General features: G+C 33.3%; 1 protein-coding gene across 1 annotated transcript in view; it reads right to left on the bottom strand.

The window, feature by feature from the left end:
• Positions 1 to 8,063: 8,063 nt before the first annotated feature.
• The window catches only part of LOC130898346 (chitin deacetylase 1), a 28,513-nt gene continuing 8,620 nt past the window's right edge, over positions 8,064 to 27,956 (bottom strand). The window contains exons 2-5 of the mRNA XM_057807605.1: positions 23,935 to 24,080; positions 19,908 to 20,157; positions 10,405 to 10,726; positions 8,064 to 9,168 (exon numbers count right to left, since the gene is read on the bottom strand). Of these exons, the coding sequence (XP_057663588.1) occupies positions 8,340 to 9,168; positions 10,405 to 10,726; positions 19,908 to 20,157; positions 23,935 to 24,080 (1,547 nt within the window). The 3' untranslated portion in view covers positions 8,064 to 8,339. The remainder of the gene's footprint in view (positions 9,169 to 10,404; positions 10,727 to 19,907; positions 20,158 to 23,934; positions 24,081 to 27,956) is intronic.

Genomic DNA, 27,956 nt, shown 5'->3' on the forward strand with positions numbered 1-27,956 from the left:
AATTGTAATAAACTTAAGGGTAATATATACAGAAGTTTTTTCTTTCCTTTCGATATTGACAGATCTGTTCTGAATATATTCTTTCATATACTCAAACCGCCCGGCAGATTTTTTCTATTGAGGCTTTTGAGTATTTGATACGCACTTAACCCACACATAATCTCTCCCAATACCTACAGAATGTCGTACAATTTACTCCTGTACTTTAGAATTTTAAATCGAAAAAATGAATTAGTTAGTTTTTGATTACCAATTATCGAAGTCAATCAATGAATTTTGTTGATTATTAATAATTCTGTCTTCGTATTTATCCTATTTCCTTATTTGTTTTTCCAATTTTTATTTTGGGCTGTTTTTCTTCCTTCCTTTTCGTTACGTTCCATACAATTCATTTATCGGTCACATCAGGACGTTGAAGACACTAGAACGTCTAGAGACTACCCCGTTTGATTCGAGAACTTGTCGACAAATGAAGATGTGTTTATTCCTATGATTTTGGTTGATTATATATCCAGCATAGGTCTAAATTACACATAACTGCTTGGATGATTGTGATCTTTTAGTCTTCGTGTGTCAGTGTCAGTTATATCTCGGACCAATCTGTATTTCAAACGGACCCTTCTGAGTTCAGGAAATTAGAAGCAAATACAACATTCTTCATTCAATTTGGTAATCAATGTTATATAATAACTAATCCTTTCTATTAAAAATGATACCTAGCTCCGGTCTAAATTGATACAAGTTGAAGATTTGTTCGTGCTTTGGTTTCTTAGAAAACATCACCAACTAGAGTAAACCGAATCGATTTTTTGTCCACACATGGAGCATTCAAGCATCCAATATTTAATATCATCAAATATGTCAACTGTATTTGCAATTGCAGAAACATCTGGAATAAATCATGACGTACAGTATATAATACCATTATCTTCAACAAGGCCGTGACCAAGACAATCAAGACTTTCCCGACGAAGACGTAATGCAACTAAGATTCGAAATATTGCCAATGGAAGGACTGCAGAAGAACAAGAAATTGCAAGTGGCAGCCCGCGAAACGTCTCGGTTGGTAATGCGAAATGGTCGAGCCAGTCTTAGAGATAAACAACTAGATAATAACTAGATAGATAAGTACTGATTTGAATCGAGCAGCGTTTATTGTGTTGTTGTTTCTAAATTAGCTAATTGAAGGAAGAGAAATTCATGCGACATTCAAGGATTAACAGCGCACAATTTAAGATTAAGATTAAGGTTGGCTATGTAGGAATCATGTTCCGGAGCATAAACCAACCGAAACTGTACGACGGAATGCGTTTGGTGGTAAGTGTGGTAAGTAAAGTGATGATGAACAATTTGATTTACGCGTCGATTTCGAAAGGAAATTTCGAAGGTGAGAAAGTTCTCATTGCGAGGATCCCAACCAATTTGCTGTTTGAGTTTAAAGCACTTGCATTAACCATGACCATTAACAAATCACAAAGCAAATCTTTGAAAGTTTTTGGTCATAATCTAGTCTAAATTTTTCAACAAAATACCTGGTCAAAAAGAATCATAAAAATACTTGATTTTTTTAAAAAACTGAACTTAATAACATCCAACATTTTCTCGTTTATTACTGTCTAAAAATTGAAATTCTTTCTTTGTATTTTTGTTAATGTCTAGTACAGTATTAATAATAAAATGCCACTAATACTGATTTTGTAAGCAAACTTGCCATTTTTGTGAGTGATAAGATACTTTTTTGACGGAGTGTATTAAATAGAAATTAAATTTTTCTTTTTTCATTTGCTAAAAATATTTGCTAGCGTGAAAGTTAATATAAATAAACCCATTAGCTATTAGTTGACAATTTGACTGTCTGAAGCGATAAAAATATGTTAATACGAAATATTGACTAGAAACTAGCGTGATAAAAATCGAATTAAGAATAAAAATTATTGAATCACGACTGACGAATGAATCTCTTTTAGGAAAACGAAAGTCTTCGTGTCTTTTGAATGTGCATAGCAATGAAAGTTCAATGCCATGTCATGAGCTGTACCTTATTTAAATGCTATAGAGTGAGCCATTATCAAAATGTTAGATTGTAAAAACTGGTTGATTCTTCTGTGTGAGCCTTTCACTTTATGTAAACAAGACATTTTATTATATTTACATTTTCACTTTTCGCCAGAATAATAATGAAATTAAATGAATTGTGTCTAGACCATACAAAACTTGAATTTTCGAAATATTCTGATATAATGAAGTATGAAACTGTCTATTAAAACCTAGTAGATCATCGATGCCGGTTTTTAAACGGAAGTACGTAATAAGGAGTGGCGGGTATGCGCCGTATCGAATGTCAAAATTAACGTTAAAAGTTATCTGTCAGCTGTCATATGTTTAGTGTCATTTGTCGATTGTTATATCTGAAAAATAAACATATTTCTTTCCAGAATTTTTGTGTTTTTTTTTGTATTGTTCCGTAAATCACAAATACTTTCTCTAAATTTTAATAAGACTCTAAATGTATCCACAATTCATATTTTCTGTTGGCGATATTTATATGTAGGTATAAGATTCTCAACAACAATAATTTTAGGTGTGGTTAGTATTTAGAATTTCATTCCAAAGGTTGACAAGGGTAACGGCATTCGAACCTTGGGTGGGTCTGAAAAATAAAACCTACTTGCTTTTTTTGCAACGTGTAAAAATTCAACTTCAATGTTGTTCCTTCCTCGCCGAATCCCATTAATCGACATTTATAGATTTCCACATTTGATTATACTCGATACGAAGGTGGAATAATAATTTTAGTGCTCGTTTTTGTACAATTTTATCGGGGAAATTATGTTATTAATGGATAAGGATAATTTTTAATTGAATAATTGGGGAAAATCTCGTTTTAATTGTGAAAAATTTAGATTACAAAAATATTATTGTAGAATGTGCACGAAAGGCTCTAGAAACTATATCAAGAATGACCAATAATATGTTATAACAAAAAATTAACGGTTCCGTAATTATCAAGAAAGAAGGACAAACTTGAAGGATGATATAAAGGTTTAAAAATATTCCAGGATTAAAGCAAAACAAGGCGGAAAGTGATTCACATTTAGAAATTGGTTGGTTATTTATGAATTAAGCTATTTTGAATTATAAAACTTGAGTAAACGAATCAGATCTAAAATGACATTTGAGTATGTAGAGTATAAAACAACGAACGAGATAAATATTCAAAAAATCAATTCACAAACTCAACACAAAATTTCGATTCTAAACTTAAAGAAAATAAAATGTCAATCCAACTGAATACATTATTTGTAAAACTTCATAACGAAATGCGTTGACAAAAAAAATTTGAATGCTTGGTTTTCCTCCTATTCTCTGCCGTTTAATTATTAGAGGGGTTGTTGCTCCATCTCTTGCGGGGTTTTCCAACTCTTCGGCGACACTTTCTTTTTTTCCCAATAAATGATTACGTAATTATTAGTATTATTAGTTTTAGAATCTCAGACATAATAATCTGAAGGTCTCTTCTTCCAATCCTACTGTCTAACTAAAATACCTTCGTTCTATTATGGGGACCAGTCGAGTCAAAGATATCTTCAAGCTATTTTGACTTGTTCACGATCAAATAATCGATAATTAGGTATATGTGCGCAGGTGTGCAAATTGATGAATTTCCTACAAAACTTTTCATAAGGAATTTCCATCATTATTCGACCAGTTTTGAATAAATTTCACAATCCTCTATATTGTAGTTTTAGTAATTTGATTGCAAGACTGATAAAATACTTGAGCTAACACAACTTCTTTCACGGTCACCATAACCTATTCATCAAAAGAAACGATTTTGGCATAAAAATTTTTTCAATAACTGTAATTTTGAACTGGGGATTTCCTGGACGAAACCTTTCGATAGGGTCTAGCATACCAAGATTCTAACTAAATTAAGATCATAAGGTTTTTACTTATCGACTAGCTTAGTAGCTTTCTCAAAGACCGATTCGCTCAAGTTGTCATCAATATACACACGAAAAGTTTGAGGTCGATGTTGTTGTTTTCCAACATCTTCTCACATATAAACCCGATTTATAGCATTGTCGATGGTATAATCCTTAGAAACAGCCGCTCCAATACAATAATCTAACACCCAATCTCGTAGACAACAATAGATAATACTATCATGAAAATATTCTGGAATGAGATGGAAGCAATTGGTCTGGACGGGGTTGAGGTTTGGTTAGTCGTGTGGCTGAAATAGCCGAAGTAACCGCACAGAAACTTGAAGTCCTAATTAAGACCTAAAAGCTGTATATTCCGCAACAGCTTCGAATCCTCTACAAGGTTCAGATTCGTCGATACTAGGTGTATTGCTCACACATCTAGAGCGTTGCTCTCAAGCATATTGCCTCGAAAAAAACGGAGCAATTCGACTCGAGTGATTCAAAATTTACCAGAAACTAATAGCGTAGATTTTATGGATGAAAGGTGACTGATTTTATCGATACTACCATGACGGATGCTCATACGATCTCTCCAACATAATCTCACATAGATCACCATTGTCAAGACATAATCGATAGATAGTCGTGGCTCACGTACAGTGAGTTTGCCTGTAGGTGTCCAGAATATTAATTTATTGCAATACCTTCTCCTGAAAGCACTGTTAGTACCACTCTTGTACTCACTTTTTTGATAAAAACATAATGTGTAGAATTTTGCTAGCTTGATAGATCTTTTTGTGATAAAATAAAATAAACTCTTTAAATATATTTTTAAATAATATATCCTTCTAATCATCTAATGCGGATAACCTTAATCGAATAGAAATCTAAAAAGTATCATTTTTTCAACTCACTTCGTATGTACAAAGTTCCAATGTTTAAGCTTGTTGCTACGATTTTCTTGGAAAATATTATACCCGGCAAAAACCTTGATTTTATTCTGATTTAGTTGATTACTTCGATTTTGTAGACCGATTCATTGTATTCTAGTGAAATTAGTTAATACAATTTTTCTCAAGATCAAATATTGTAAGAAAAAAATACCGAATCGAATTGATTTCACATTATGTATAATGTCGAACCGGTTTTTTGAAATAAATACTTGTTTAAAAAAAACTGAATAACCTTGATATTCTAAAGAAACTCATTCCCATATTTAGCGATACATTTATGCAATTCGTTGCTGGAAAATAAAGAAGATAATACCAGAAAGACTTGTTACTGATCGTGTTTTATCTACGAAACAAATTCCAAACGACGAAATCTACTGAAATATTAATTTCATACAAAAGTAAAGGTAACTAACGTATATTTAAAGGTGTGAAACATAGTAATAGTAAAACGTCGCTATAAATTATAATAAACTTGAGTGTTTCACAGGATTAATTTTACTTTCAACCTTTTCACTGCTAGTATTACTTTATGGATAATTTCTAAATTCCATTAGAATGCGTTTATGGTATTATTTTAATCAGTTGCAGCAGTCAGATGCTGAAAATCTGCCCCGATTTAAGCACAGAACATTCGCCTAGACCTATTAAAATGGGGTAAAGTCGAGAAGCTTCACTGGCCCAACTATAGAAGTGCGTCGCAGTGAAAAGATTAAGGATAATGCGGTTATAAAAGTGAAGATGTCATAACGATAGCTGTTGAGATCACTTGAAGCCGTAGAAAAAGCGGGAAAGCTGCAATCCCATCGAATCTTTGATTGTGGAAAAACTGTGATGTATACTACAAAACACTCGGAAGCCTAAGAACGCATCAATTGAGTACGTCAACACTTTCTTTTGCAGACAAAGTGACGCTCACCGTCTTTTTCAACTAATCCAATTCTTGGATTCACGATAACGTACAAAGTGTCAACTCCAAGTGGAAGCAGCTTGAGCTTCTGCTCTACAGTTAACCATGTCAGACAGACCTCAAAGGGAAAGACACACTGGAGTACTGCCTTTGATCACACGTACAAGATTCTTAGGAACAGGCTATACTTTGACTTGTTGAACACTAGGATAGTTGTGTCCAGGTTTCTGATAATTATTATTGATTAAAGACTCCACAGTTTCGTTTCCTACTCTTCTTTATAAATTAATTTCTTTACGTGGTACGACATAACTTTGTAAAATTCACGAATCTTCACCATTAAAGAAAAACAAATAAACTTCGTTATATAATTACAACTGATCAGCTCAGAATTCTGAAACTATCTCTGCTTAATAGACTTTTGTGTTGTTTTCAAAAAGTGGGCCTTTATAACCTGAGGATATTGTTTCATACTGTTAATATCTTAATTCTTATTTTCAAGCGTCCATTTTTTTTGATGAGAGGATTATGATTATCATATTTCACACAATCAGATAGAGATAATTTTTGGTAGCAAGAAGATATGACTCTCTCCAAAACAATATGGAATTAAGAAACACCAGAATAGTAGTTTTATGTATATTGTATGTTCTTAGTTTTGATAGAAGAACGACTATATATAGTTGAAAATAGACTAGTAACTAATTGTCTAATTTGTTCTATCAAGTCTTTTGAATTGTCTGGTCGGTTAGCGTGGACCCGACTTTTTAAACGTCTAAGTAGCGATTTCAATGCACTATCCTTTAAAACTGGTTATACAGGAAACTTTGAATATCACTTTGGATCTAAGTACTAGATCTAAGCTCTCTCTATTATTTGGATCAGTCCGGACAGCTATTAAATTCCTGCGAAAGAAATAGGAACTAATAGATCTTTGCCTGATGATTCTTATACAAACAAAACTTCTTTGAGGGCACTAGGTGTGTTTGGTCTGAATCCAGTTAGGATTTTTCCGAGCCCAGTATCAATAATTGTGTCGATTTATTGCACAAAACGTTGCCTCAACCGAAATTAATACACTACTAATAAAATTTGATTTTTCATTACATTGTCTCATGAATATTTCAAAATCTCCTGAGAGTTTAAAAACATGTTGAACTTTGTAAGGGTGCAATTTTTCTTTTCTCAAAAACTTCACACTACAAACGACTGATTAACATTTTTTGTGAGGGAATTTCTGTTGTAATTACGCAAGGGCTGCTATCTAATGACAGCAAAACATCTTAGTTTCCATCATCTCTTATTCCTGGTCTATCAGATTTTGGGGGATCCCTCAGACTTCCAGTATCATCAATTTGGAACAGCTCTTTTTTCTGTACTTCTAGTAAAGACTTTTAAACTGAGTTTCGATGAAAAAAGCACACGCTTATTCATCACTTAGAAGGCTATCACCGTAATCTAACATCATGAGAAGTCCTATCACTTCTTTTTAATTGAAGGCGTCATGAATTGGAGGTAGTTGAAGGTCGTTCAAAGCGTGTTCCGTTGAATAAAGATGATTTTCCATGACCTCGAATGCTATCACAATATCCTACCATCCTGAGATCTCCATCTTTTCTTTTTCGGTTTTTTGATTGAAGGATCCATTAATTAGAGGCAATTGAAGGTTTTCCAAACTACGTTTCGTTGAACTAAGCACATACTTCTTCAGGATTTCGAAGGCCATCACCGAAACCATGAGAATTGGTTGCTAACTGTAAGATTGACACAGACAAAGAAATGTTTTATTAAACCAGATGTTCATTCTCGGTATTTGTGGATATCAATTTTTTTTATCATGTTGGCTTTTTCATAAATTCAAATTCAAGTAAATTTCGTTTTCCATTAATTCTCGAGTGTTTTTGCTTAAAATAAACGTTATACGATTAATCTCTTTTGAAATTTTAGCTTTTATGTTAATATTTCTATGCATAATTTACAAAAAATTAATATTTTGTTTTCAACACTATTTTCAAAGATATAATATGTAAATTCTAATTATTATTCAATGTCATTTTAATATCCACACATTTCCTTTTCTAATCCAAAAAAAAATATTTAGAATATTCGTAAATTTATCTATTTTTTCGAATCGAATTCATTACAACTTTTTTATAATATTAGAGTTACTTACCTCATTATTCCACAGCTAATACAAGTCAATGTGGTGGAAAAAACAGGAAAATCAAATTTAGATTTCTAATATCGGATTTCATAATAAAACAATGATACAACTGTTGAAAAAATTTTTATTTCGTTCCTATAAAACTTATAAAAAACATGTTTTTTACAAAAGTACCTAGTAGGAGTGTATATTACATAAATTGTGAGATTCACCATGCTTTCAGCATTTGTTAAACAGTCTAATTCCTAGTTTCCATTATAACAACAAAAATCACGCATACCAGTCATTGCTAAGATAATAAATACGAGAACGTTTGATCACTAGTTGCCCATCTTCCATGGACACCACTGTTTCAATACTACCCTACAAATTTAACTAGAGCTGACTTAGAAGATACCATCACCTGTTGGGTCGTTGAGCCATGGGTAATTATTTGGACACCTTACACAAGTTTGGAGGTTGATTGTTTCTCCGGGAACTTCAGAGGAAGTGAGCTTGCAGCTGTGAGGTACCCAACAAGCGGGATTGCCTTCAACTACACACTTTTCCCTCCATGGTTCGAAATTTTTGGCTTCTGAGATAGTTCTTGGATTTTGAATCCACTGTATAACTTGAGTCATCGTTACAAAATAGACGTCATTGTGATTAGCTAAAATTTCATCGATCCAGTAAAGGAAAGCATCTAAAAATTCCGGATTGTTCTTCAACCATGCAGCGTGGAAATAAAGACCCAATGGTGCTCTATTCTCATTATAATGCCTGTCGAAATTATGATTTAGGAAATTATAGAATTGATCTCCCGTTAGTATATTCGAACAGGAATCAACCATAGCACATCCTGGTAGGTACTCGTCATTTTCAGGATCTTCTCTTCTATCCAATTCGTTCAAGACCATTTCCCAAACAGCGTGGGATCTAGTTGGGCAACTTTGTAAGTTACCGTGACATCTATGAGGCATTCTGAAGTACATGGTATACGGCCATAGAGGTGGATTGTTCAATGGTGCAGTGATAGTGGAATCGTACAAAAACGCTTCTTCTTCCATCATCGTAAATTGGTTATTACCACCTACTCTAAGGTAAGGAGCTCTTACACCTACCACGCTGTTATCAGTAATATTTGCATATTTCTCAGTGATTATTCTCATACCTCCCATTTCCTTCACCCAATCGTTCACGCTTGCGTTAGACCAGAATCTTTCGTCATCATTGTGACTGTAAAATAACAAAAGAAAAATCTAGAATATTCTATAAATTAATACGCAAAAAGATCATATTTTATAAAGATGTGTTAGCATTTATTTTAATATAAAATAGGATCGTTGTAAGCACTTTCCAATTAATTTTAGTTAATTCAATCATTGAGATTGATTAGATTCATTCTATATTTGTAAAATTAAAAATTGTAATTTGTGTTTTTTAATAATAAATTTTCGAAAGTTAAATATATAATTGGCGCAGTCAGTAGGATTCGTGCGGTCGCGAATTTTACGCATAGTGCGAATAAAAACTCGACTAAGTACTTCAATAAAGAAGCGCGAATATCTACGTATCACTTTTCCGATGGATGAAACTTTTTTTGCATTATCAGAGCAGGTTTCCTCTTTGCAATCATCTGTTTTGTTTGTAGTACACAGTGCTCAGCTTCTTCATTTTTGTAAGTTAATTGCATTTGAAAAAACATTCATTTTCCATTTCTACAAACGACAAGTTTATATGATTTCCAAACAGCAATTTGGCGTCCAAAACAGCTGTAAAGTTAGTGAGAATATGTTAACTTAACCTCAGATATCTTCTTAACTTGTTGAGATCAGAATCTTTATCAACAACCATCGTATAAAAATGGTCATTTGGGTGATAAACGATTGCAGGAAAACTGCAAAAAACGTTTATTAGTTTTCATTGATTATTTCGAGAAATTAAAACCAATGACAGGTCAATATCAAGCTGATTTTTTGATACATGTAGATGCCCAAACGACTGCATTTGTTGAAGAATGAAGTTTTGTACTATAATGACTATGTGCCTGCATATTTGTTAGCAATTTTTTCTAGATAAATTAGCCTGCTTCACGATTTATTACCATATCCACCTTCTTCGGCTCCTTCCAATTACTTTTTGTACTATAGCTCGAAAGAAATCGACTTCGAAATGAATGAAGAGGTGATGGTAAACACAACTATCAAAAGATGGATGGATACGTCAAAACTATACTAAGTGTATAGATCTAGAAGTATGAAAAATTTTTTTTTCACAACAAAGTATTCACTGAAAAGTTAATCTTCCATCAAATCGACCTCGTATATATAGTATCACATGATACACAATCTCTAATGAAAATCTTGTAGTAAGAATTTCATTTTTGTTACGAAAATTCCAGAAAAATGATAATGCAACAAAAAAGTAATCGATTAATGTTTAAATAAAAAGTTAATGTTATAATGTACTCACGATATTGAGTGTACAGCTATTTCGTGACCTTTTCTGTGCATTTCTTGAACAGCCGAGTAGTTAGTATACTTGTGGGAAACAAAGAATGTGGCCTTGATGTGACAACCGTTCGGATTTTTCCGCTCGCCGTTGAAAATATTTTTATACAATCCGATGTTGTTATTATTGATAGCGTCGTCGAAAGTGACTGTGATCATTTGAGGTACGTCTTTGGCCGGTAAGTCGTTAGGTATCGCGGTACCATCTTCCGAACAGAAACAGTCAGGAAGAACGCAAACAGCTGGATCACATGACGGTGCACTGTTGGGATCGCTGTCGATATCTGCAACAAAAAACAATGTTTGTTATTGAATTCTAAATGATAATTGTGAAGATTATTTATTGATACTAACTAATAACAAGCATTTCGTGTTAATGTTGAATATTTCTAGTCCTAAGACAAACATTTTTACATAAATATGTCACAATTTGGTCAAGAAGGAATAGTTAAGATGCAACCTGATATACATAAGTTGGCAATTCTATAAATCCCTTAGAATTTTTCGGAAACCGTTGTTGAACGAAACGGGTTAAGAGCAAAAGCATTCCAAGGTACGTATCCATCTTAAACTTCATTTATGGTACCCGTTATTTGTGTGTTTTTCCGTGCTACATGATTTTCAACATACATCAATTTTTATAGGCTCTTAAGACCTATGAATTCTAATCTACTGTCTTAAGACTTGGCGAGAATTTCGTTGGTTTAGTTTAATACCTTTAATGTCTGAAGGAAGTATAGAAGCGAGTAAACTGCTAAGAAAAATGTTTCATCTAATTGTATGGAAAGAGGTATTTAGTACGACCGTAACTTTTCCTTTTTCGGTTAGAGAAAAAACTGAGTCGACATAAATAGCTTTGAAAATCGAAAGAGGAGATTGTAATGTTCTGAGAAATTTGACAACATGTTGTCTCATAGTTTTTGATACGAGGGAAAGAAGTTGAGATGACATCTTCTGTTTAGCAAATGCTAGTTTTTATTGCAAGCGCAATTGGAGCTTTTTCTAAGAACCTGTGTAGTTTTTTCAGGGATAGAAGTATCCTATAGGTTATGGAAAAGTGTGTTAATTCAAATTTTTAATAGAGATTGATGGTATGGTGAGAATCTAATTATGTCTACTGAAATTAATTCAATTTCTATCAGATACTCAGTAAGCTATTTTTCTCCTATATATTGATCAATTCCAACTTTCTCAAGTTCAGGGTATGTTTGTAAATACTGTCAACGATCTGGAAACAAGTGAAAATGGCAGTGTCATCTATTAGACGCTCTTACAACTTCCAATAACTTTTGTGAAGTCCTGCCTCATCAAAAAATACTGCTGGGTAGTATTTATACAACGGTGATTCAAATATAAAACGGAATTTAGTGTCGCTACACTGGATGTTTCGAACTTTCGAACAATTATTGTTGTTTTTAATAGATAAAACTCTGTATTTGATATGTGTATCGAAATGAGACATATTATTGGGTGAAATGAAACGTATAAACGATTTATAAGATCCCCAGATCTCATTTTTTTTCTCAATTTTTTCTGAGCCCTTATTGTACGTAAAAAATTCGAAATAATAATCTGCACAAAACAAAACATTGAAACTTTTGGTATTTCTGTTATATTCTGTAATAATTTAAAAATTTCTTTATTGAGAACAACTTTTATACCAACAGATATCCGTCCTGGAGCCGGTCCTGCTTGGATATAGTATAATTCTAAAATTCGACGAAGGCGCCGTTTTTGATTAAATACCCGGAATTCGTTTAATCTTTTTTTATATAACTCTTTATAGCAACCGGTTTATTTACATTTGAATAATTCTAGCAAGGTCTATTTATTTATTTATTTTGTTTCTAGATCTTTGGAAAATTATTTTCAGATATATACGGAGTTTATGTAGCGCAGTTTATAATAAATAGTCGTAGTTAACAAAACGAATTAGCGAAGTAATCGAGAATTAAAATAAATGAGTTAGTTAAGTGATAGTGATAAGTGAATTATTATAAATTAGTTAAGTGTAGTTTGTAATATTTGAATAAATTAAGAAATTTAAGAAAGAAATTTCTAATTTTTGAACGCATATTTTTTTGGAAATCAACAAAATGTTGAAAACATCGTCGAGGTTCATGCTGCGGTTAATATTTTTCGCACGTGCCGGTTACGATATGGTCAGACCACATTTTTTTTTGTTCTTATATAATATTAGTGATGAAGCAATTGTGCATTCTCATTACGCACGATATTCGAGGCAATAGTTATTTTAATATTTGCACAATATTCAGTATAAGAAATGTTACTACAAAATCACGAATTTCGCGTGTCTCTGCTAAAATATAACTTGTTCGTGTTCTCAAACGTACCTGTAAAAACAGTTCCAAGAATTTTATTATCGTGTTTCTTTCAGTGAAGTACGTATCAGGAATATTAGTAAGAATGCATGTTTAAAGATTGCGGATCTTTGATCTATAACTACAAATGATATTGGCGGATAAAAAATTGTATGTAATGGGGGACAGGCTTATTTTGATGAATAACTCTTTACAGAAAAGTTGTTTTGACCTTACCTCAATCTTTATTACCTGCCAATGACAACTGGGATATGAAAGCTTGCATCTATATTTGCTTTTTAAAATATGCTTTAATGTGAGTATAAATTTATGGTTAACATAGTGAAATTAATGCATTAAGCAAATTAAGCTTTTTTATTATTAACATAAATAGTTTATAAACAATTTAAAACGTAGCATTTGATTTCTTAATAATGGGTACGACCTCCTCTTGCCCTAATAACATCTATCATACGATTGGGCATAGATTTAATCACGTTAGCTATTGTTTCTTGTTCCTTCTGCAACAATAAGCTCTGGGATCGAGTTTGAAGTAGAAAATCTAACTAAAATTCTTCTAATAAGCTCATCTCATAAATGTTCTAACGAATTTAGGTCTGGACTGTATGCAGACCATTCCATAACCCGAAAAACGACTTCTGCAATATAATCTTGCACTATTTAGGCGGGGTGAGCACTAAATTCGTCCTCAGGTACCACATGAATTCCTAAAATCTCCTCGATATATCTATCAACCGTTGAACCTCTTCTTACGTGAACACGGTCGCCCCTACGAAGGAACACAGGTTTGGTTCGTGCTCCTATAGACATTGCACCCCGGATCTCTTCTATAAGCACTCCGCTCTTCGATGCAGCAATCTGCAAATCACTCTTATGGTCTTCGGTATACTTTCCTTTTACGATAGTTACCATGGAGGCATATTCTGGTCTCATATGAGAACAGAACAAATCCCAGATGATCTTGTACAAAACCTAGACGTTCTTGCCGATGAGCTGGAGTAAGTTTTGGACTAATCGTAGGTGTTTTAGGGGTCAGGTTATTTTCCTGCAGTCTTCGTTTTACTATTTATTGACTGAAGGAGCTGTAGTTGCATTTGAACGTTATTAAGGTGACGATTTCTTAATGTTGTTGACACAATAAAGCGGTCATCACGAGCGATTATAAATCGCTTTCTACCGGTTCCAGGTCGCCTATGAAAGGGTACAGTCTCCTCATAACGCTGGCAATAACTTTGGGGGCTTTTTGTGGTGTAGTTTGCATTAAACTGACACTATTGGGATTGAGATCTTTTAATTACAATACAGTTGATTTTGGCACGATTCACAGTTAAAAAAATTAACTTTGTGTGATAACTCGCTTAATACTTCGTTGTTTTTAGTAAAAATATTAATTATTTCTCCAAGCATGTGAATTTGAAAGCGTTAAATGGCGAGACTGTAAATTCGAAATCTTACCAATAAGAATTAGTGTACTTATTTCAATTACACACTATATTTCAACACAACAATTGTGTAATATTATATTAAAAGTTTAATAACGAACGAATGAACATGATATATACAGAAATAATATTGAAGTTGTTGTCTAGTTTATGAATAATACATTCGAACTAAAAAAATTACAAGAATTTTATTATACGAGGTCTGCTACTCAAGATATGAATATGTCAAATCGGAACATACTCAGAACGTGTTGTCATACGAGTACTAGTGCTATTTGAGGTGTTTACAGATAGTTGAAACATTCATCTGGATCAAAAAATAGAATTTAATCGCTTGCGATGATTTTTTAAGACTTTCTATGTTGATTAAACCAACAGTAATGTGCTGATCGACTCGCTTCGACTTTCGGTGGTGAGCACCATCGAGAGCCACCCTATTTCAATGTTTTTCTGAATTCAATCGTACTCGAACTTTGCTACAGAATGAATTTCGTGAAGGTCGTTCAAAATCGGTTGTGCGTAAACTGATATTGCAAGATCTGTGAGATTCTGGCATACTTAGTTCCACTCGCATACATTCGATAATGCATGAATATTTGGCTGTCAAATTTGACAATTCGGAACTCAAAAATAAATTGCGCTTTTCTACACCTGAAGATGTAATGGAATGTAATGGAAAAAACGCCTCGATAATTGGTTCAAACACATGCTTAAAAATTAATGAAGAAGTATCAAATTATAAATAAATGTTTTTATTTGTGCCTATCTGAAAATTTAGGTAGCAACTCTCGTATTAATCAATTATTATTTATAAGAGAAGAAAGTGATAAGTTTGAAAACAACAAAAAGTAACGAATAATCGTTTCCATCGTCCTTGGATTACAACAATGATCAGAAGTGTAGCGGCCGTGGCACGCCGGTCCACTTTCCATCTTAGGAATGTAGCTCGCCTCATTTAACTATCAAATATAAAACTACTTAGCCGCTTCTTATGAAATATGTCAAAAACCAGCAGTGGCGACACATGGACCATCCCTTTTTTAATAGGAAATTGTTTCATTAATATCATTCATTGAGATTTATTATTATCTTCTTGTCCTCTTATTACAAATTAATTTTTTGAATACCAGTCGTTTGTTAGCTAATCTTTTATAATAAATTAGTGAAGTGGTAGTTATGGTAGGGAAATGGTATTCTGTCTGCTAACAAAAACAAACCGAGCTGAAACCCGGGCTCCATCCAATATTTAATACAATTATTATCAAGACCAGATTGGGACCATTTGGGGCTACTAAAACCTCTACCGTGGTATGGAATACCCTCAGTGGGGGCCTGGGGCTCCTTTTCCAGAAAACTAGATTTAGAATACATCATGATCGACTTTTGTTGACTTAATTATTAATTGAGATAGTGGAGCACCGTCCTTGGTGAGGGCTAACTCCAACCTGTTAACTATTTGATTTGATTTCAATCTTAAGTGAGCATTATAGATAGGGGAGGTTTTAGAATCGACGCTGAAATTTCATTAAATTCTTCGAAAGATCGTTAGAATAAATAAATCCGAAGTGACTAATGTACCAAAATACGTATTTAAATTAGCAATAAAACCACAATATACCCTTGATAGAATCATTACAGAAGTAGATGGTACGCTACTGATAGTTTGGTAGTTTGTACTACCCTCCAAATATCTCTCCTCGGATAAGTTTCACTTTTTTGGATCTCGCCTTTGTATATATTTATGCAAATCAAATCTTCTGGTACCGCGTAAACATAAATACGTCACGCGATACAGATACCAACAAACAGAAAGAACCACTCTTACTTTTACACCTGAAGGTATGTCGTCGTCGGTCGGATCAGGAGCCGGTTGGTACGACTTTCGTTTATTTTTGTGTAACTAATCGAGTTACGTGGCCTTTCGTACAAGGAGATACACGATATTTATCGAATCAAAATATTTTCGCCAATATTAAATTTCAGTTGATGTCGTTTCTAATTTAATATATTATGAAAAGAAAACATTGTTCAATTTTAAAATTGGTACTTCGTAGGAAATAGAGATTGTAGTTTCATATAATTTATATTAATGTTAAGGCAAAGTACTACATCTAGAGTCTGTTTATCGAAGAAACAATCGTTATTTGTCTAAATCAACGGCACCATTATACACTACAAATAAAAAGCTGCGTGGGAGTTCGAGCGCCGCATCGCCGCAGAAGCCGCTAGATCAGGTGTAGTACAGGGACGGGATCGTATCATCGTACTGAAGTGAGATTGTTTATAAACATCCCACAAAAATTATAGCTTCACCCATTATTTTTTAAATATTTTAAATGTGTTGCCTGTTTTTCGAATTTCATTATTATTATCTATTACTATTGTTTTAGTTTAACAGCTTCCATTCGTCTTGGAAGACTTTTAAACAGATTCTGAACGTATCCTTGTGGCATATTTTCCCGGAAGTTAAGCAAAACATTTTGAAGATCATCTAGTGTTCTTATTGGTGCCGGATGTTGCTTAATTTGCCATCCTAGATGGTCCTAGACATGCTCTAATGGGTTAAGGTCCGGGCTACATGCAGACCAATTCAGGGTGGGTATCTCGACCTCTTCTGTACTGCAGAACCACTCTAGCAGCGTGTGGACGAGCATTATCGTGCATTAGCACAGAGTTGTCACCGAAATGAGGCATATAGGGCACTACATGGGGTTCTAGGATATTGGTTATGTACCTGTCAACATTTAGTCTTCCATCATTCACTGGTACTAACTAAGTGCGACCCTTCCCAAACCATGATAGAGTCACCACCAAAAATTAACCTGATCGTGCCATTCACCACAACACAATTTGCATTCTCCAAAACAGAAATGTTTTACCCGAGCATTTTTGCTTCCACATTTTTTTGCCCATGATAAGAAACCAGAAATATCTATTAAGTTGATACATATACAGATTGTCCCAAAAAACTAAAATTGAGTAATAAATGTGTATGTTTGTCTGTTACACGGATACAGCTGATGAAGGTGTTGACAATACAAGAAGTTATGTGAGATGTGGACCCGGTTTTAGTTCAAAGGAGAGTTAAAAACAAACAAGCTCGCAAACAAACAAACCTACATAAAGGTGAAGTATGAGTTACTAAACTTTTACTTATGAAAAATAAGTTTCATACAACAATAATAACGTTATATACCTCGCCGTTAATAAAAACGTAATCAAGAGAAATTAGAAAATCAGCTAGACGAGTTATTAAAATCATACGCCTGCTCATCTCATATTTATAATAGGTGGTAACTAGTAATTACTAGGAGATATCAGATGGAGAATGTCATAATCAGTTGTATGTATATATGCTGGTTGTTGTATATGTTGCACGTATAATAATCATGTAAGAACGATGACTTGCAAGTTTACTTTCGCTTTCGCCTGTCGTATAGAATGCGGAATAATTTTAGACAAATCACTTATTCAAGAGATGAAATTTTCGAGTGTATATTGCTAATGCGTTACGTACCAGAAGCTATTAAATAAGTAACATGTCGTGCGTTAAGTTATAACTAGATTTTTTTTATTGAAAATAAGAAACATCATTGTGTATTATGTAAGCCAAAACAAGTGTGAGCGAAATATCAGCTATGGATTCTAGATGATTGACAAGAAAACATTTTAAAACCAAGAGACTCATTACGTGTATGGTTCGATGAAATTATATTTTGAAGCTGTGATAACAAAAAATAACGTTCTTATATAGATATTTTAACACAATAGGCATTTGGAATGATATCAATTTTCAAACTGTAGATCTTACGCACAACGTGTAGTAAAAATTGGAATTGAATGTAGATCGCTTGGGATTTTTGCACCTAGATATTTTCTACAAGATTTTCTCTCAAAGGAGGCTGTTTTTCTGAACAAATAATGCTACTCTGGGTGAGACAGTAAAGAAGACTTTAAACGAGGCTGTACGACCCGCGACAAAAACGTTTCCATCGAATGTTTGGCAATATTTCACAAAAATAAAGTCGAATCTTCGCGCCGTTCCATAACCATGGATGAAATGTCACTTTACACCCAAAAAAACAATCAAAACAATGGACTGAAAAGCGAGAACCGGCTCTAAAGAAGACGAAGACTGTTCCATCTGCAAGCAAAATCATGGTGTCGGTTGTTTGAGTTGCGCGTGGATTAATTTTCATTAAATATCATGAAAAAGGAGTAATTATCAACGGCGAATATTATACGAATTTTGAGCGAAGAAATCGAGCAATAACGGCCGCATTTGGCTAAGAAGAAATTGTTATTTTATCAAGACAATTCACCAGCTCAAACATTCGTTATTGCAATGACCAAAATAAATGAATCAATGTTTGAATCACTATCTCATGCACCCTATTCGCCAGATTTAGCCTCCTCGGATTATTTTCTGTTCCCAAACTTTAAAAATGGCTGCGGATGTCGGCAGTTAATGGCTATTTTCGAAAGCTCGACGGTGTTGTTTTTTGTTGGGCCAGGTACTCCTGGTACCATCTTCGTAAAGCTGAAAATGCAATAAGAGCAGAAGAAGAGATACAACTGTGTTTCATTAATATTGGCAAAGGATTCTGCCAAGTCAGAAGATGAAAGATTGGATTAAGCTTAAAGAGACAGTTTCGAAACAAAGAGGAAACACCAAAACTAATGAAAACAGAAATAATTGAAAAATTAGCCATATCCATATTGACTTTTGGATCAAAAACATGTACTCGTATACAGAAACAGAAATAGCAAAAATAAAGAACCGAGATGTCGAAGAAAAATGAAGAATAAAACAAGATACGACATAGCAAAGAATAACAATATTAGAGAAAATTCGAGCTTAGAACTAAATCAAAACAAATTAAGAAAAGACAACAAGATTGATGGATAACTTAATGAGGATAGGAGAAGAAAGACTAATACGGAAAATGTATGAAGCAAGAAAGGAAGACGGAGAAGGCCCGAGCAGAACAAATAAGGGTAGCATCGAAAAACAAGGAATATTATGACAGAAAATAAAACTGATGATGCAGGATTTGAAAGATTAGAAACATCTGTAAAGGTAGAGAAGTATTAGTAGTTTGTGAGTGACAACAAATGGAATCATCAAGTTTATTTCATAATTTTTGCCTCAAATTCAAACTTTGTCGTGTTTTTGGAGGTTTTATATTGAATCCTAAGAAGTGAAAAAGTTAATATTCTGCATTTGAATACAAAATTGGTGCATTTGACGTACGTGGAGTAGGTTGTAACGTTTAGATTATTAACGGCAGCGGAAGCTCTAATATTTCCTGCCTCTACGGTGTTTTGAGAACCTTCAAATCGTGTACAGAACCGTATTGATATTCAAGAGTTGACACTGAAGATGCAACCGAAAGAGATATAGCTGAATACAATCCCAATTGTGAGTTTAGACTCCATTAAATTCATTGGAACGAACATCATGAGGGATCTCAGTCAATCGAAATGAAAGGCAGAAATTTTTGTTTCCGAGAATTCGCTAAAACAAGTATTACATATTGAACACTTGAGGATTATATAACGTCGTCAATAGTATAAACACTCGTCGTATTCAAACATACGTTATATAATATATACGAAGTAAATAGCTTTTATATAAATAGTTGAGGAAGAGAATTCCAAATAAATATAATTGTACTTACCACAAGTAGTCTCATCGGATCCATCTTGACAATCCTTTTCACCGTTACAGAAAAGACCCCTTTCGATACATTGGCCATCTCCGCAGGCGAGCTCACCCTCATTACAAACAGGTTTTTCAGTGAAAAGCATAGGTTTCACACGCCTCTCTTTGTTCTTCAGTTTACAATTTTTAACGGAATCCTTCCAATCGCAAGTCTGCTTTTCAATGTCGAAGTAAAGACCGGCAGGACAACGAATAGCTTGTAGACCCTGTAACCGAATTGTTTATCCATCAGGGATGTACGAATTAATAATTTCAGAGATCGAAACGACAGGATGATAAAGTTAACGTTTAAAAATTAACTTCTCACAAATTATTTGGGTGTTACATTCACAAACCTTGTTCATTATCAATTTATCAGAAGGGAAAACGTACAACTTAGTTCAAAATAGACTAGGGTTGAAACGAAATGAAATAATAAACAAGTACCGTGCAGATCCTTTATTTTCTCCCGGTATTAAGGGGAGCAAGGTCGGAATATATAGGACAAGGTTAACCCTTAGGCTCGAGGCTATAAAATGTTCGTTTAAGCGGTTTCTTGGAGCACGAAAACTAGTTATCAACATGGGTAAATAAAGAAAGTATTATATGCAAGGTTTAAAGTACGCTTTCACTAAAATTTTCAAAAATTTTCTCTAATTATCGGCTGGAAAGTTTTTCATAAGTTTCATATATGAAAATTTCTTTTTTTCAATCAATCTCTTTTTGTATTGATGACCCAGTAGTTTGTATATTAATAAGAATTATTGGAAAGAAAAGCTTGAAGCAGCCGTAGCAGAGACAATGTGAAATTGGAGGTGAAGACACATTCTCGAACGGCACAGCGTTGGTTTAATCGTTTTAATTGTAGAGATTTGACGCTTGAAAATCATCTACTTTATTGAAGTTCAAAGGAAGTTGTAGAAAACCAGCTCGCGTCTTTTATCGAATTCCGTTGAATCTTCTAAAGATACCATAAATCTCCATTAAAAATAATTACATAAAAGTTGTCCAATAATGCTATACGAATTAACCGAGATTCAAAAGAAAGTCAAGTAGAGTACCATGCCGAAAGAAAATTGAAAATAAGCGGTCAGAGAAGTCACTTCAAGTCCTGTTGTATGTTTTGTGAAATTATGAAGGTTTAGTCTTCTTCGAAATCTTTCCATATGGTCGATGTGAATGTATGAGGTTACATAGGTTTAGTTAATCAAAATCCGGTTCTCTTACAACCAAACAATGCTAAACCAAATACAGTGATCTAAGAACCTATTGGTATTGAACTCATTCAGATCTATGCTCAAAAAATGGTACCACCAAGGTTTCGAGGAGTCTATAACAATGGTTTGGAAGCAATAATGGTGAAGGACATGCTGTGAGTAACAAATCTTCCCAATACTTTTGAACCAATTTCAAAAGTACTTTGTATACTAGTTATTTTAGCTGGATACATTCCAATGGAAATGATAGTCATATCCAAGAAATCAGTTTATTGTATTCTCATCTAAAAGCTGCCTAGTGTTTCATTTCTTTCTACTATTTTCCTCCTAAATTGTTTGCCTTGTACTTTCTTCTTCTTTCTCCATGATATTCATCCTTTGAATTCGAACAACCATCTTATTTTTAGCTTTTATATTGTTTTGTTTGGATCTGATTTCCATTCCATTATCCTCATTGTATCCTTTCCACTTGTTCTGTGAATGTATCCGCACAATCCTAGTTTTTGGGCTTTTATTGATTTGAATATATCTTCTACATTGTTTTCTCCCATTCCTTTGTCTCCTGGACCCCAAATTATTCTGAAAAGTCTGCCCACGAACATTCTCCAGTTATTTTTATCGCTGCTTCATACATTTCCATTTTTGTGTTCGTGTGTGTGCCCTAAATGCTTTCTCTAATCAGTTTTTAATGTTTTATCGTCATCTTCTTTCACAAAAACACTTAAGTACTCAAAAGTTGTCACTACTCTTGTATTTTTTTCCCTTAATTTGGATTGGTTGAACTGAGTTTCTGGATGTGAACATTGCTTTATTTTTTCCTCATTCCAATCTTTTAGCTTTTTCATACATCTTAATACTAAGGCTATATCGTTTTCATAAGGTGAAATTCTTGTCTACTTTAATATTATAGTTGATTTTTTTCTATGTAGGAAGCAAGTACAAGCGGGTGAACCCTGTTACACTTGAGTAGCTCGAGTGATTCCTACCGTATAGAGATGCCTGTGGATATTGATATTCAACTTATGTAGGTTGTAGTGTTCGGGATAGACGTTACTAATTCCAGTAGGTCATCCAAATTCTGTTCTAGGTGAGATTGTATTAAACAGATCGGAGCAGCATCAACCTTGGTAGTATGGGTAAAACAGTGTCAGCTCAGCGACCTTCCTTCTATGTTTTAAGCTATCCAAGTTTCTGGTTAACGCTGGATCGCCTTTAAGTTGAATTGTTCTCTTCTGTATTAAGTCGAATTTCCTCAGGATAGCTGAACTCCAAATGTGCGAGACATACTCCAAAGATGGACGAATCTGGGCATTGTAAAAGGTTAGAAGTTATTGCGGAATATATAACTTTTTGGTCTTGAAGAGAGCTTCTAGTTTTTGTGGAGTTGCTTTAACTAATTCGACCACGTGATTTTGCCAGGACATATTGTTCACAGCCTTAACACCTAGCAAGGAAATTTGTAGTTGTAGTTGTTGGAAACCGTCTTTTTTCGTTTTTCTGGTGTCGGTTGTACCCGAGAAAGTTTGTAATCGATTAATTTCTTTACTGTATTCTCTTTTTTTGCTGTATATTGCTCCATCATCATATCAATTATCCATCTCATTTGATTAGGTTCGCCAATACTACAAATTTCCTCTGCTTCTCGTTTTATATTATTGATTTTCTTAAATGTTTGTACTATCTATCGATGTAGTGGTATCTTTGGATATTTTATTTGTCAAGAAAAGTTTGATTCACTTGATATTTTGTATCCTCACGAAAGACTAATGACAATAGAATAATTGCCTAAATCTTGAGCAATATTTTGAATCTATGAAAATAATTAGAATGAAACTACACGTAATAAAATTGTAACGAACGAATAGTTGCAATTTAATATTTTTTTGTTTTCAATTTAACATGTGCACGAGCAACATATGAAAACATGATTTTCAACAATTTTCATTGTGAACTCTTTTCATGAAACTGTCTACAGTTACGTAATGCGAAAATCGTTCAGGATAACAATGTCCGCAATCTTGGAAGCTGCATGAACAAGAATGTAGGGCAACAAGTGAATAGTTTCGTCATTACAGAGATATTCATTGAATATAAGAGACTAGTTCACTCACTTCGCTTCCAGTTCGTCTCGTCTATTTATTTGAGAGAATGTATGATATAAACGACGACTAAGATGAAGTAGAAATGAAATAAACGTATAAAGAAGTACTTGTATTAATATTTAAAGTGTCCACACACTTGTGTATACATGCTTTAATCATTCCTCAATTATTTAAAGTCAAAAGATGATAGTTAAGTTTGAAATTAGTTTTGATCAGCGAGTTTTAGTATGAATAATTTTGTATAAAGTATAAAGTGCGATCCTTCAATTCGATCTTTTATTTATTTAACTACTCGTTTTTCCATCTATCATTGTCTAAGGCAATGATTCACAAAGTAGTTCAAATGCACCACCAGGAGCTCATGCGAAGCTCTACAGCAGGAGTGAAATCGAATTTGGTAATATGGTAAATGTATCAAAAACTAGTATTTTGAAAGTGGTTTACGAGAAAAGAAAGTTTAGGTTCAATAAAATATATTACTTGCTACATTTTTTTACTACTGAATCTCGTGAAGTTTCCACCCCACTATGAGGTTACACAACTTCTCAGGAACACTCTATGTATTGAAAACTTCTTTACAAACGTATATGTATAAAATTGACTTCAAAAAATTGTTTGTTGTTATTTTTCTCAACATTATTTCTTTACTGTATAATTTTTTCGAAAGAAGTTTATAGATACTTACCGATGACGTACACTGTATAACATCTCGACAAGTATCACCTTCTCCGCTTACTAAACGGAACCATTCACCGGCGTCTTTATCTTTACAAATTTCAGACTCGAAACTCTCCTCTTTTTTCGGCTCTTCACTTGTTTGCTGTGCCAAACCTTAACAAAAGACAAAAGAAAATTAATATTTCGCAATATTTATTGAATATTTTGTAGCTTGGATGCTGCGAGTCGTGACTGTTAATTAGAATTTGAGTTATAAGTATTTTGTAATAGTATAAACAATAGAATTGCACCTTTTCTTGAATATATAGATAATTCCATACATTCTTCAACAATCTTCACTTTTTATATTATTAAATATACAGAGTAAAATCACTGAACAAGAAAATGGAACGTTGACCTCTTCATAAACTTTTGTTGACAGTTATAACAAAATATTAGAAGATATAGTTCAGTAAAACCAAATGGCTTCTTTTACCACTAGAAGCTGAATCTTATTTAGGCTTGTATCAAACTTTAAGATTAGGAATAAAGAAAAACTCGTTGTACGCTGGATCTACATATACACCATGCAGCTTATCCATTTTAGCTTTCATGATAACTGAAGTTTTAGAAGGTGCATTGTCCTGATAGAAAATCACTTTCATCTTTCTGCAAATTCGGTCGATTTTTTGACATAGCCGCCATCATTTTTCCCACCGATGAAACCGTCTTGACTTTTTTAAAGTAGGTTCGCCCTTTCTGGACTATTTTTTCGTTCAAGGAGTGTATTGGTGGATACAAATCCTGAACAGGGTAAATAGAGTCTGGAAGATGCTCATTCGAATGCGTTTTTGGTTTCTAAATAGCGCCCAAGAGGGTCAGATGGAAGACGGAAGTGATTCATCCCAAATCCTCGAAGCGAGTCTCTGGAGAATTGATCTACCCGATACAGCGCATCCCAATGACTGATAGGGTGTCTTCGGAAACAGTGTTCGTTCTTGATTCTCTCCAGTTTTTAAGAGGAAACACAATCGACGAACCAATCAGATAGGTGATGCATAAGGAAAAAATGTGCTTCCCAATAATCGCCTGCAGATAACAAAGATAACAAAGAAGAAGTAAATAAAAGAATCCATAATCATAAGTTCTTAGCAACCGTGGCTTAGGGATGAATGGTAGCGCTTTAGTCAGCCTCAAACGGTATCTCTGGGATACCTGATGACCTCTCAGAGTATTATGAATTAACGAGGTAAGGGCGTACTGTCTCACTGGACATTAATTCATTCCCACTAGTGGGAATGGAATGGAAAAACTCATCATAAAAAAAACAGGAAAAGAAGAGAAGGCAAATTGTGAAAGAAGAAGTTAAAAAAATAGAAGAGGAGGAAGAAAAAAGTTCGAGAAGTAAAATATCCATTAGGCTTCATTCCATTCTTCGAAATTCTATTTCAGAAAACGCACTATTTCATTTCTCTTGATAAAATCTCTGGTTTTGAACCTTTTTGTCGTCAAGCTTAGATGGATAAAACTTATATTGTTGATTAACCGTGTAAGGTATAATAAATCTTTTCCCTTTCCACTTATTGAGTAAGTTTTAACGAAGTTGCACTGCATTTATTATGATTATGACAGAAAGTATATTGGACAAACAAAGAGATATGTTGATGTCCGGTTTAAAGGACACTTAGGTCATTGAAAAAACTAGTAATCATACAATAAGTATAAAATTGAATCAAGTAATCAGGAATTGTTGTATGCTTTTGAAATATTGGAACTGTGGATTCAGGAATAGTCCAAGCAGATGAGAAAGGCTTGGTTAGGTTAGGTTGGTGGAATTATTTAGCACAAAAATAAATTCCTTTTATCTATGTATTTTGGCGTTCAGCCCTAGTTTAATAAAAGGAAAATTTACGTCATTTGAACAAGGTTGAAAGTTGGAAAAGATTGTACTGCATACAGAATATCTTTCTATTAACGTATTGCTTCGATAATCCTGAATAACTCATAAATTTTTTTAATATCTAACGAAGATTCCAGGAATTTTTTATTTTCTCATTTTCTCCAGTAATGAATCTCTATTAATACAAAACAATCAACACGATTTCTAATTTTTTCAATCCATATTTGGTTTGTTTTGTTTGGAAGAATTTCTTAGTAAGACCCTAAAAAAGTTCATTAATTCAAGACTTGATAGGAAAAGATTTTTTTGAAATTTTTCGTTTCTTTTGAGAAAATAGTATGTAAAACTGAATTTTTTCTTTTCTGTTAGTGAAAACTTGTGTGAAATGAGTGTCTTTTCGCTTCCCATACGAGAAGTGGATTCAACACATATCATTTTTAGTGTTTAAAAGAAAACCAAATTAGACGACGATTAAGTTACCACATGCTACTATAGTAAAATATCTGAAGCTATCATTAGCTTTAATGATCGCCTTCAAGGTGGATTTGAAGCAATTAAGTTATAATCTATAGTTTATTATTTATTAGATGTAATTAGTTGGATGTGAATAGCATTAATTTGATTTTTAATTTTTTTCATTTGACAGGCACACTATTGACAAAATCATTAATATTTATTGTTGAGCTATTACAAATTCCCATATTTGTATTCCTCATATTATTTACAAAAATTTATTTCCGAAAAATGTGAGAATTACTACAATTCGAATAATGTGAATTTATTAACTGAATAAATCGCAAGGAAGAAACTCGTGATAATTTTATTCAATTGGTGTTGAGAATAATATAAAAGCCTTGACATTTGAGAATAATGTCAAAGAGTCAAGTAGTTTCTACTGAATTGTTTTGTATGGTATTTCTATAGAAAACCACCTTTGGAACGTATCAAATATTGAGAAATTATTGCTAATATAACTAGGATTCTATTATTTTCGTCAATACGTAACCTTGATTATAAATCTTATTCGATAAATAAAATTTAAGGTTTCTTATTATCTTACTTTAGTCTTCATTGAAATATAACCTTTTATTGAAACTTCTATTTTGATTAAATATACAAAGATTTTTTATCCCTAACTGGAAATTTTAATCTCCAAAAAAAATTGTGACTATTAATATAAATTATACATACTTGCATTGCCTTCAAGGATAATCATAAACTTTGTCTAAATTTACATTTTTATGTAAATGAACTGTTTCTACAAATTTCCTTCCTTTTTTATTCAAGTCTATTCCAAGGATTTCGTGTTTTTTCCTAGATCATAGATAATGCAGTTTTTTATCACATTGATGACTTATTAATCTATTTTTAAAATCTTGTGATACCTGGTCTATGTAAAATAGATACGAGGAACCTTCTACGAGAATTTTTACTAAAGTTTTGAGATATGGCAACGTTTTTTATTGATAAACATACTGTCGTAAGAGTGCTTTCAGACTTGTTTACAGACACTTAAAACATCCATCTTGATCATCATCATCATCATCATGGAATCAAATCAAAGATTTGGGCATAGTTGGGGATGAGTTCCAGTTGTATACATTCAATATTGCATGAACATTTGGCTGTCAAGAAGATTTGAATCGCTTAATTTAACAATATTTCAAAAAAAGCTCGTGGCGGTTGGTACAAAGAAATGCGGTGCAGTCACGTCTATAAGATCCTCCTCCAGCCAACGAATCATGGATCTATACATCTGAACCGAAATAACAATCGACTGTATGGGTATTTCAAGACGAACCAAATCCAACGAAGCTTGTACGCGCTAGAACCACCCATTTGTTTATCAAAAATGTTTAACAGAATTAGGGAAACTATTCGCAGAAGTCGAATCATTCTCCCCCACGACAATGCGAGTTCTCACATTTGAAAATTCAAAACATCGAATTGATGGGTCATTCACTATACAGTCCTGGTTTGGTACCCAATAATTATACCCTTGAAACTAATAATTTCCGTATATAAGACCAACAGTCCTCAATCTTAATTATTATTTTAAAATTGACGTTTAATTTGGCAAAAACATATATTTATGAAAAGGAAACAACTTGGCCTTAAATTTAAACAAAAGTATTAGACGATTGGCCGTA

The sequence above is a fragment of the Diorhabda carinulata genome, chromosome 9 (genome assembly GCF_026250575.1).
Source record: "Diorhabda carinulata isolate Delta chromosome 9, icDioCari1.1, whole genome shotgun sequence".
Taxonomy (NCBI): Eukaryota; Metazoa; Arthropoda; class Insecta; order Coleoptera; family Chrysomelidae; genus Diorhabda; species Diorhabda carinulata.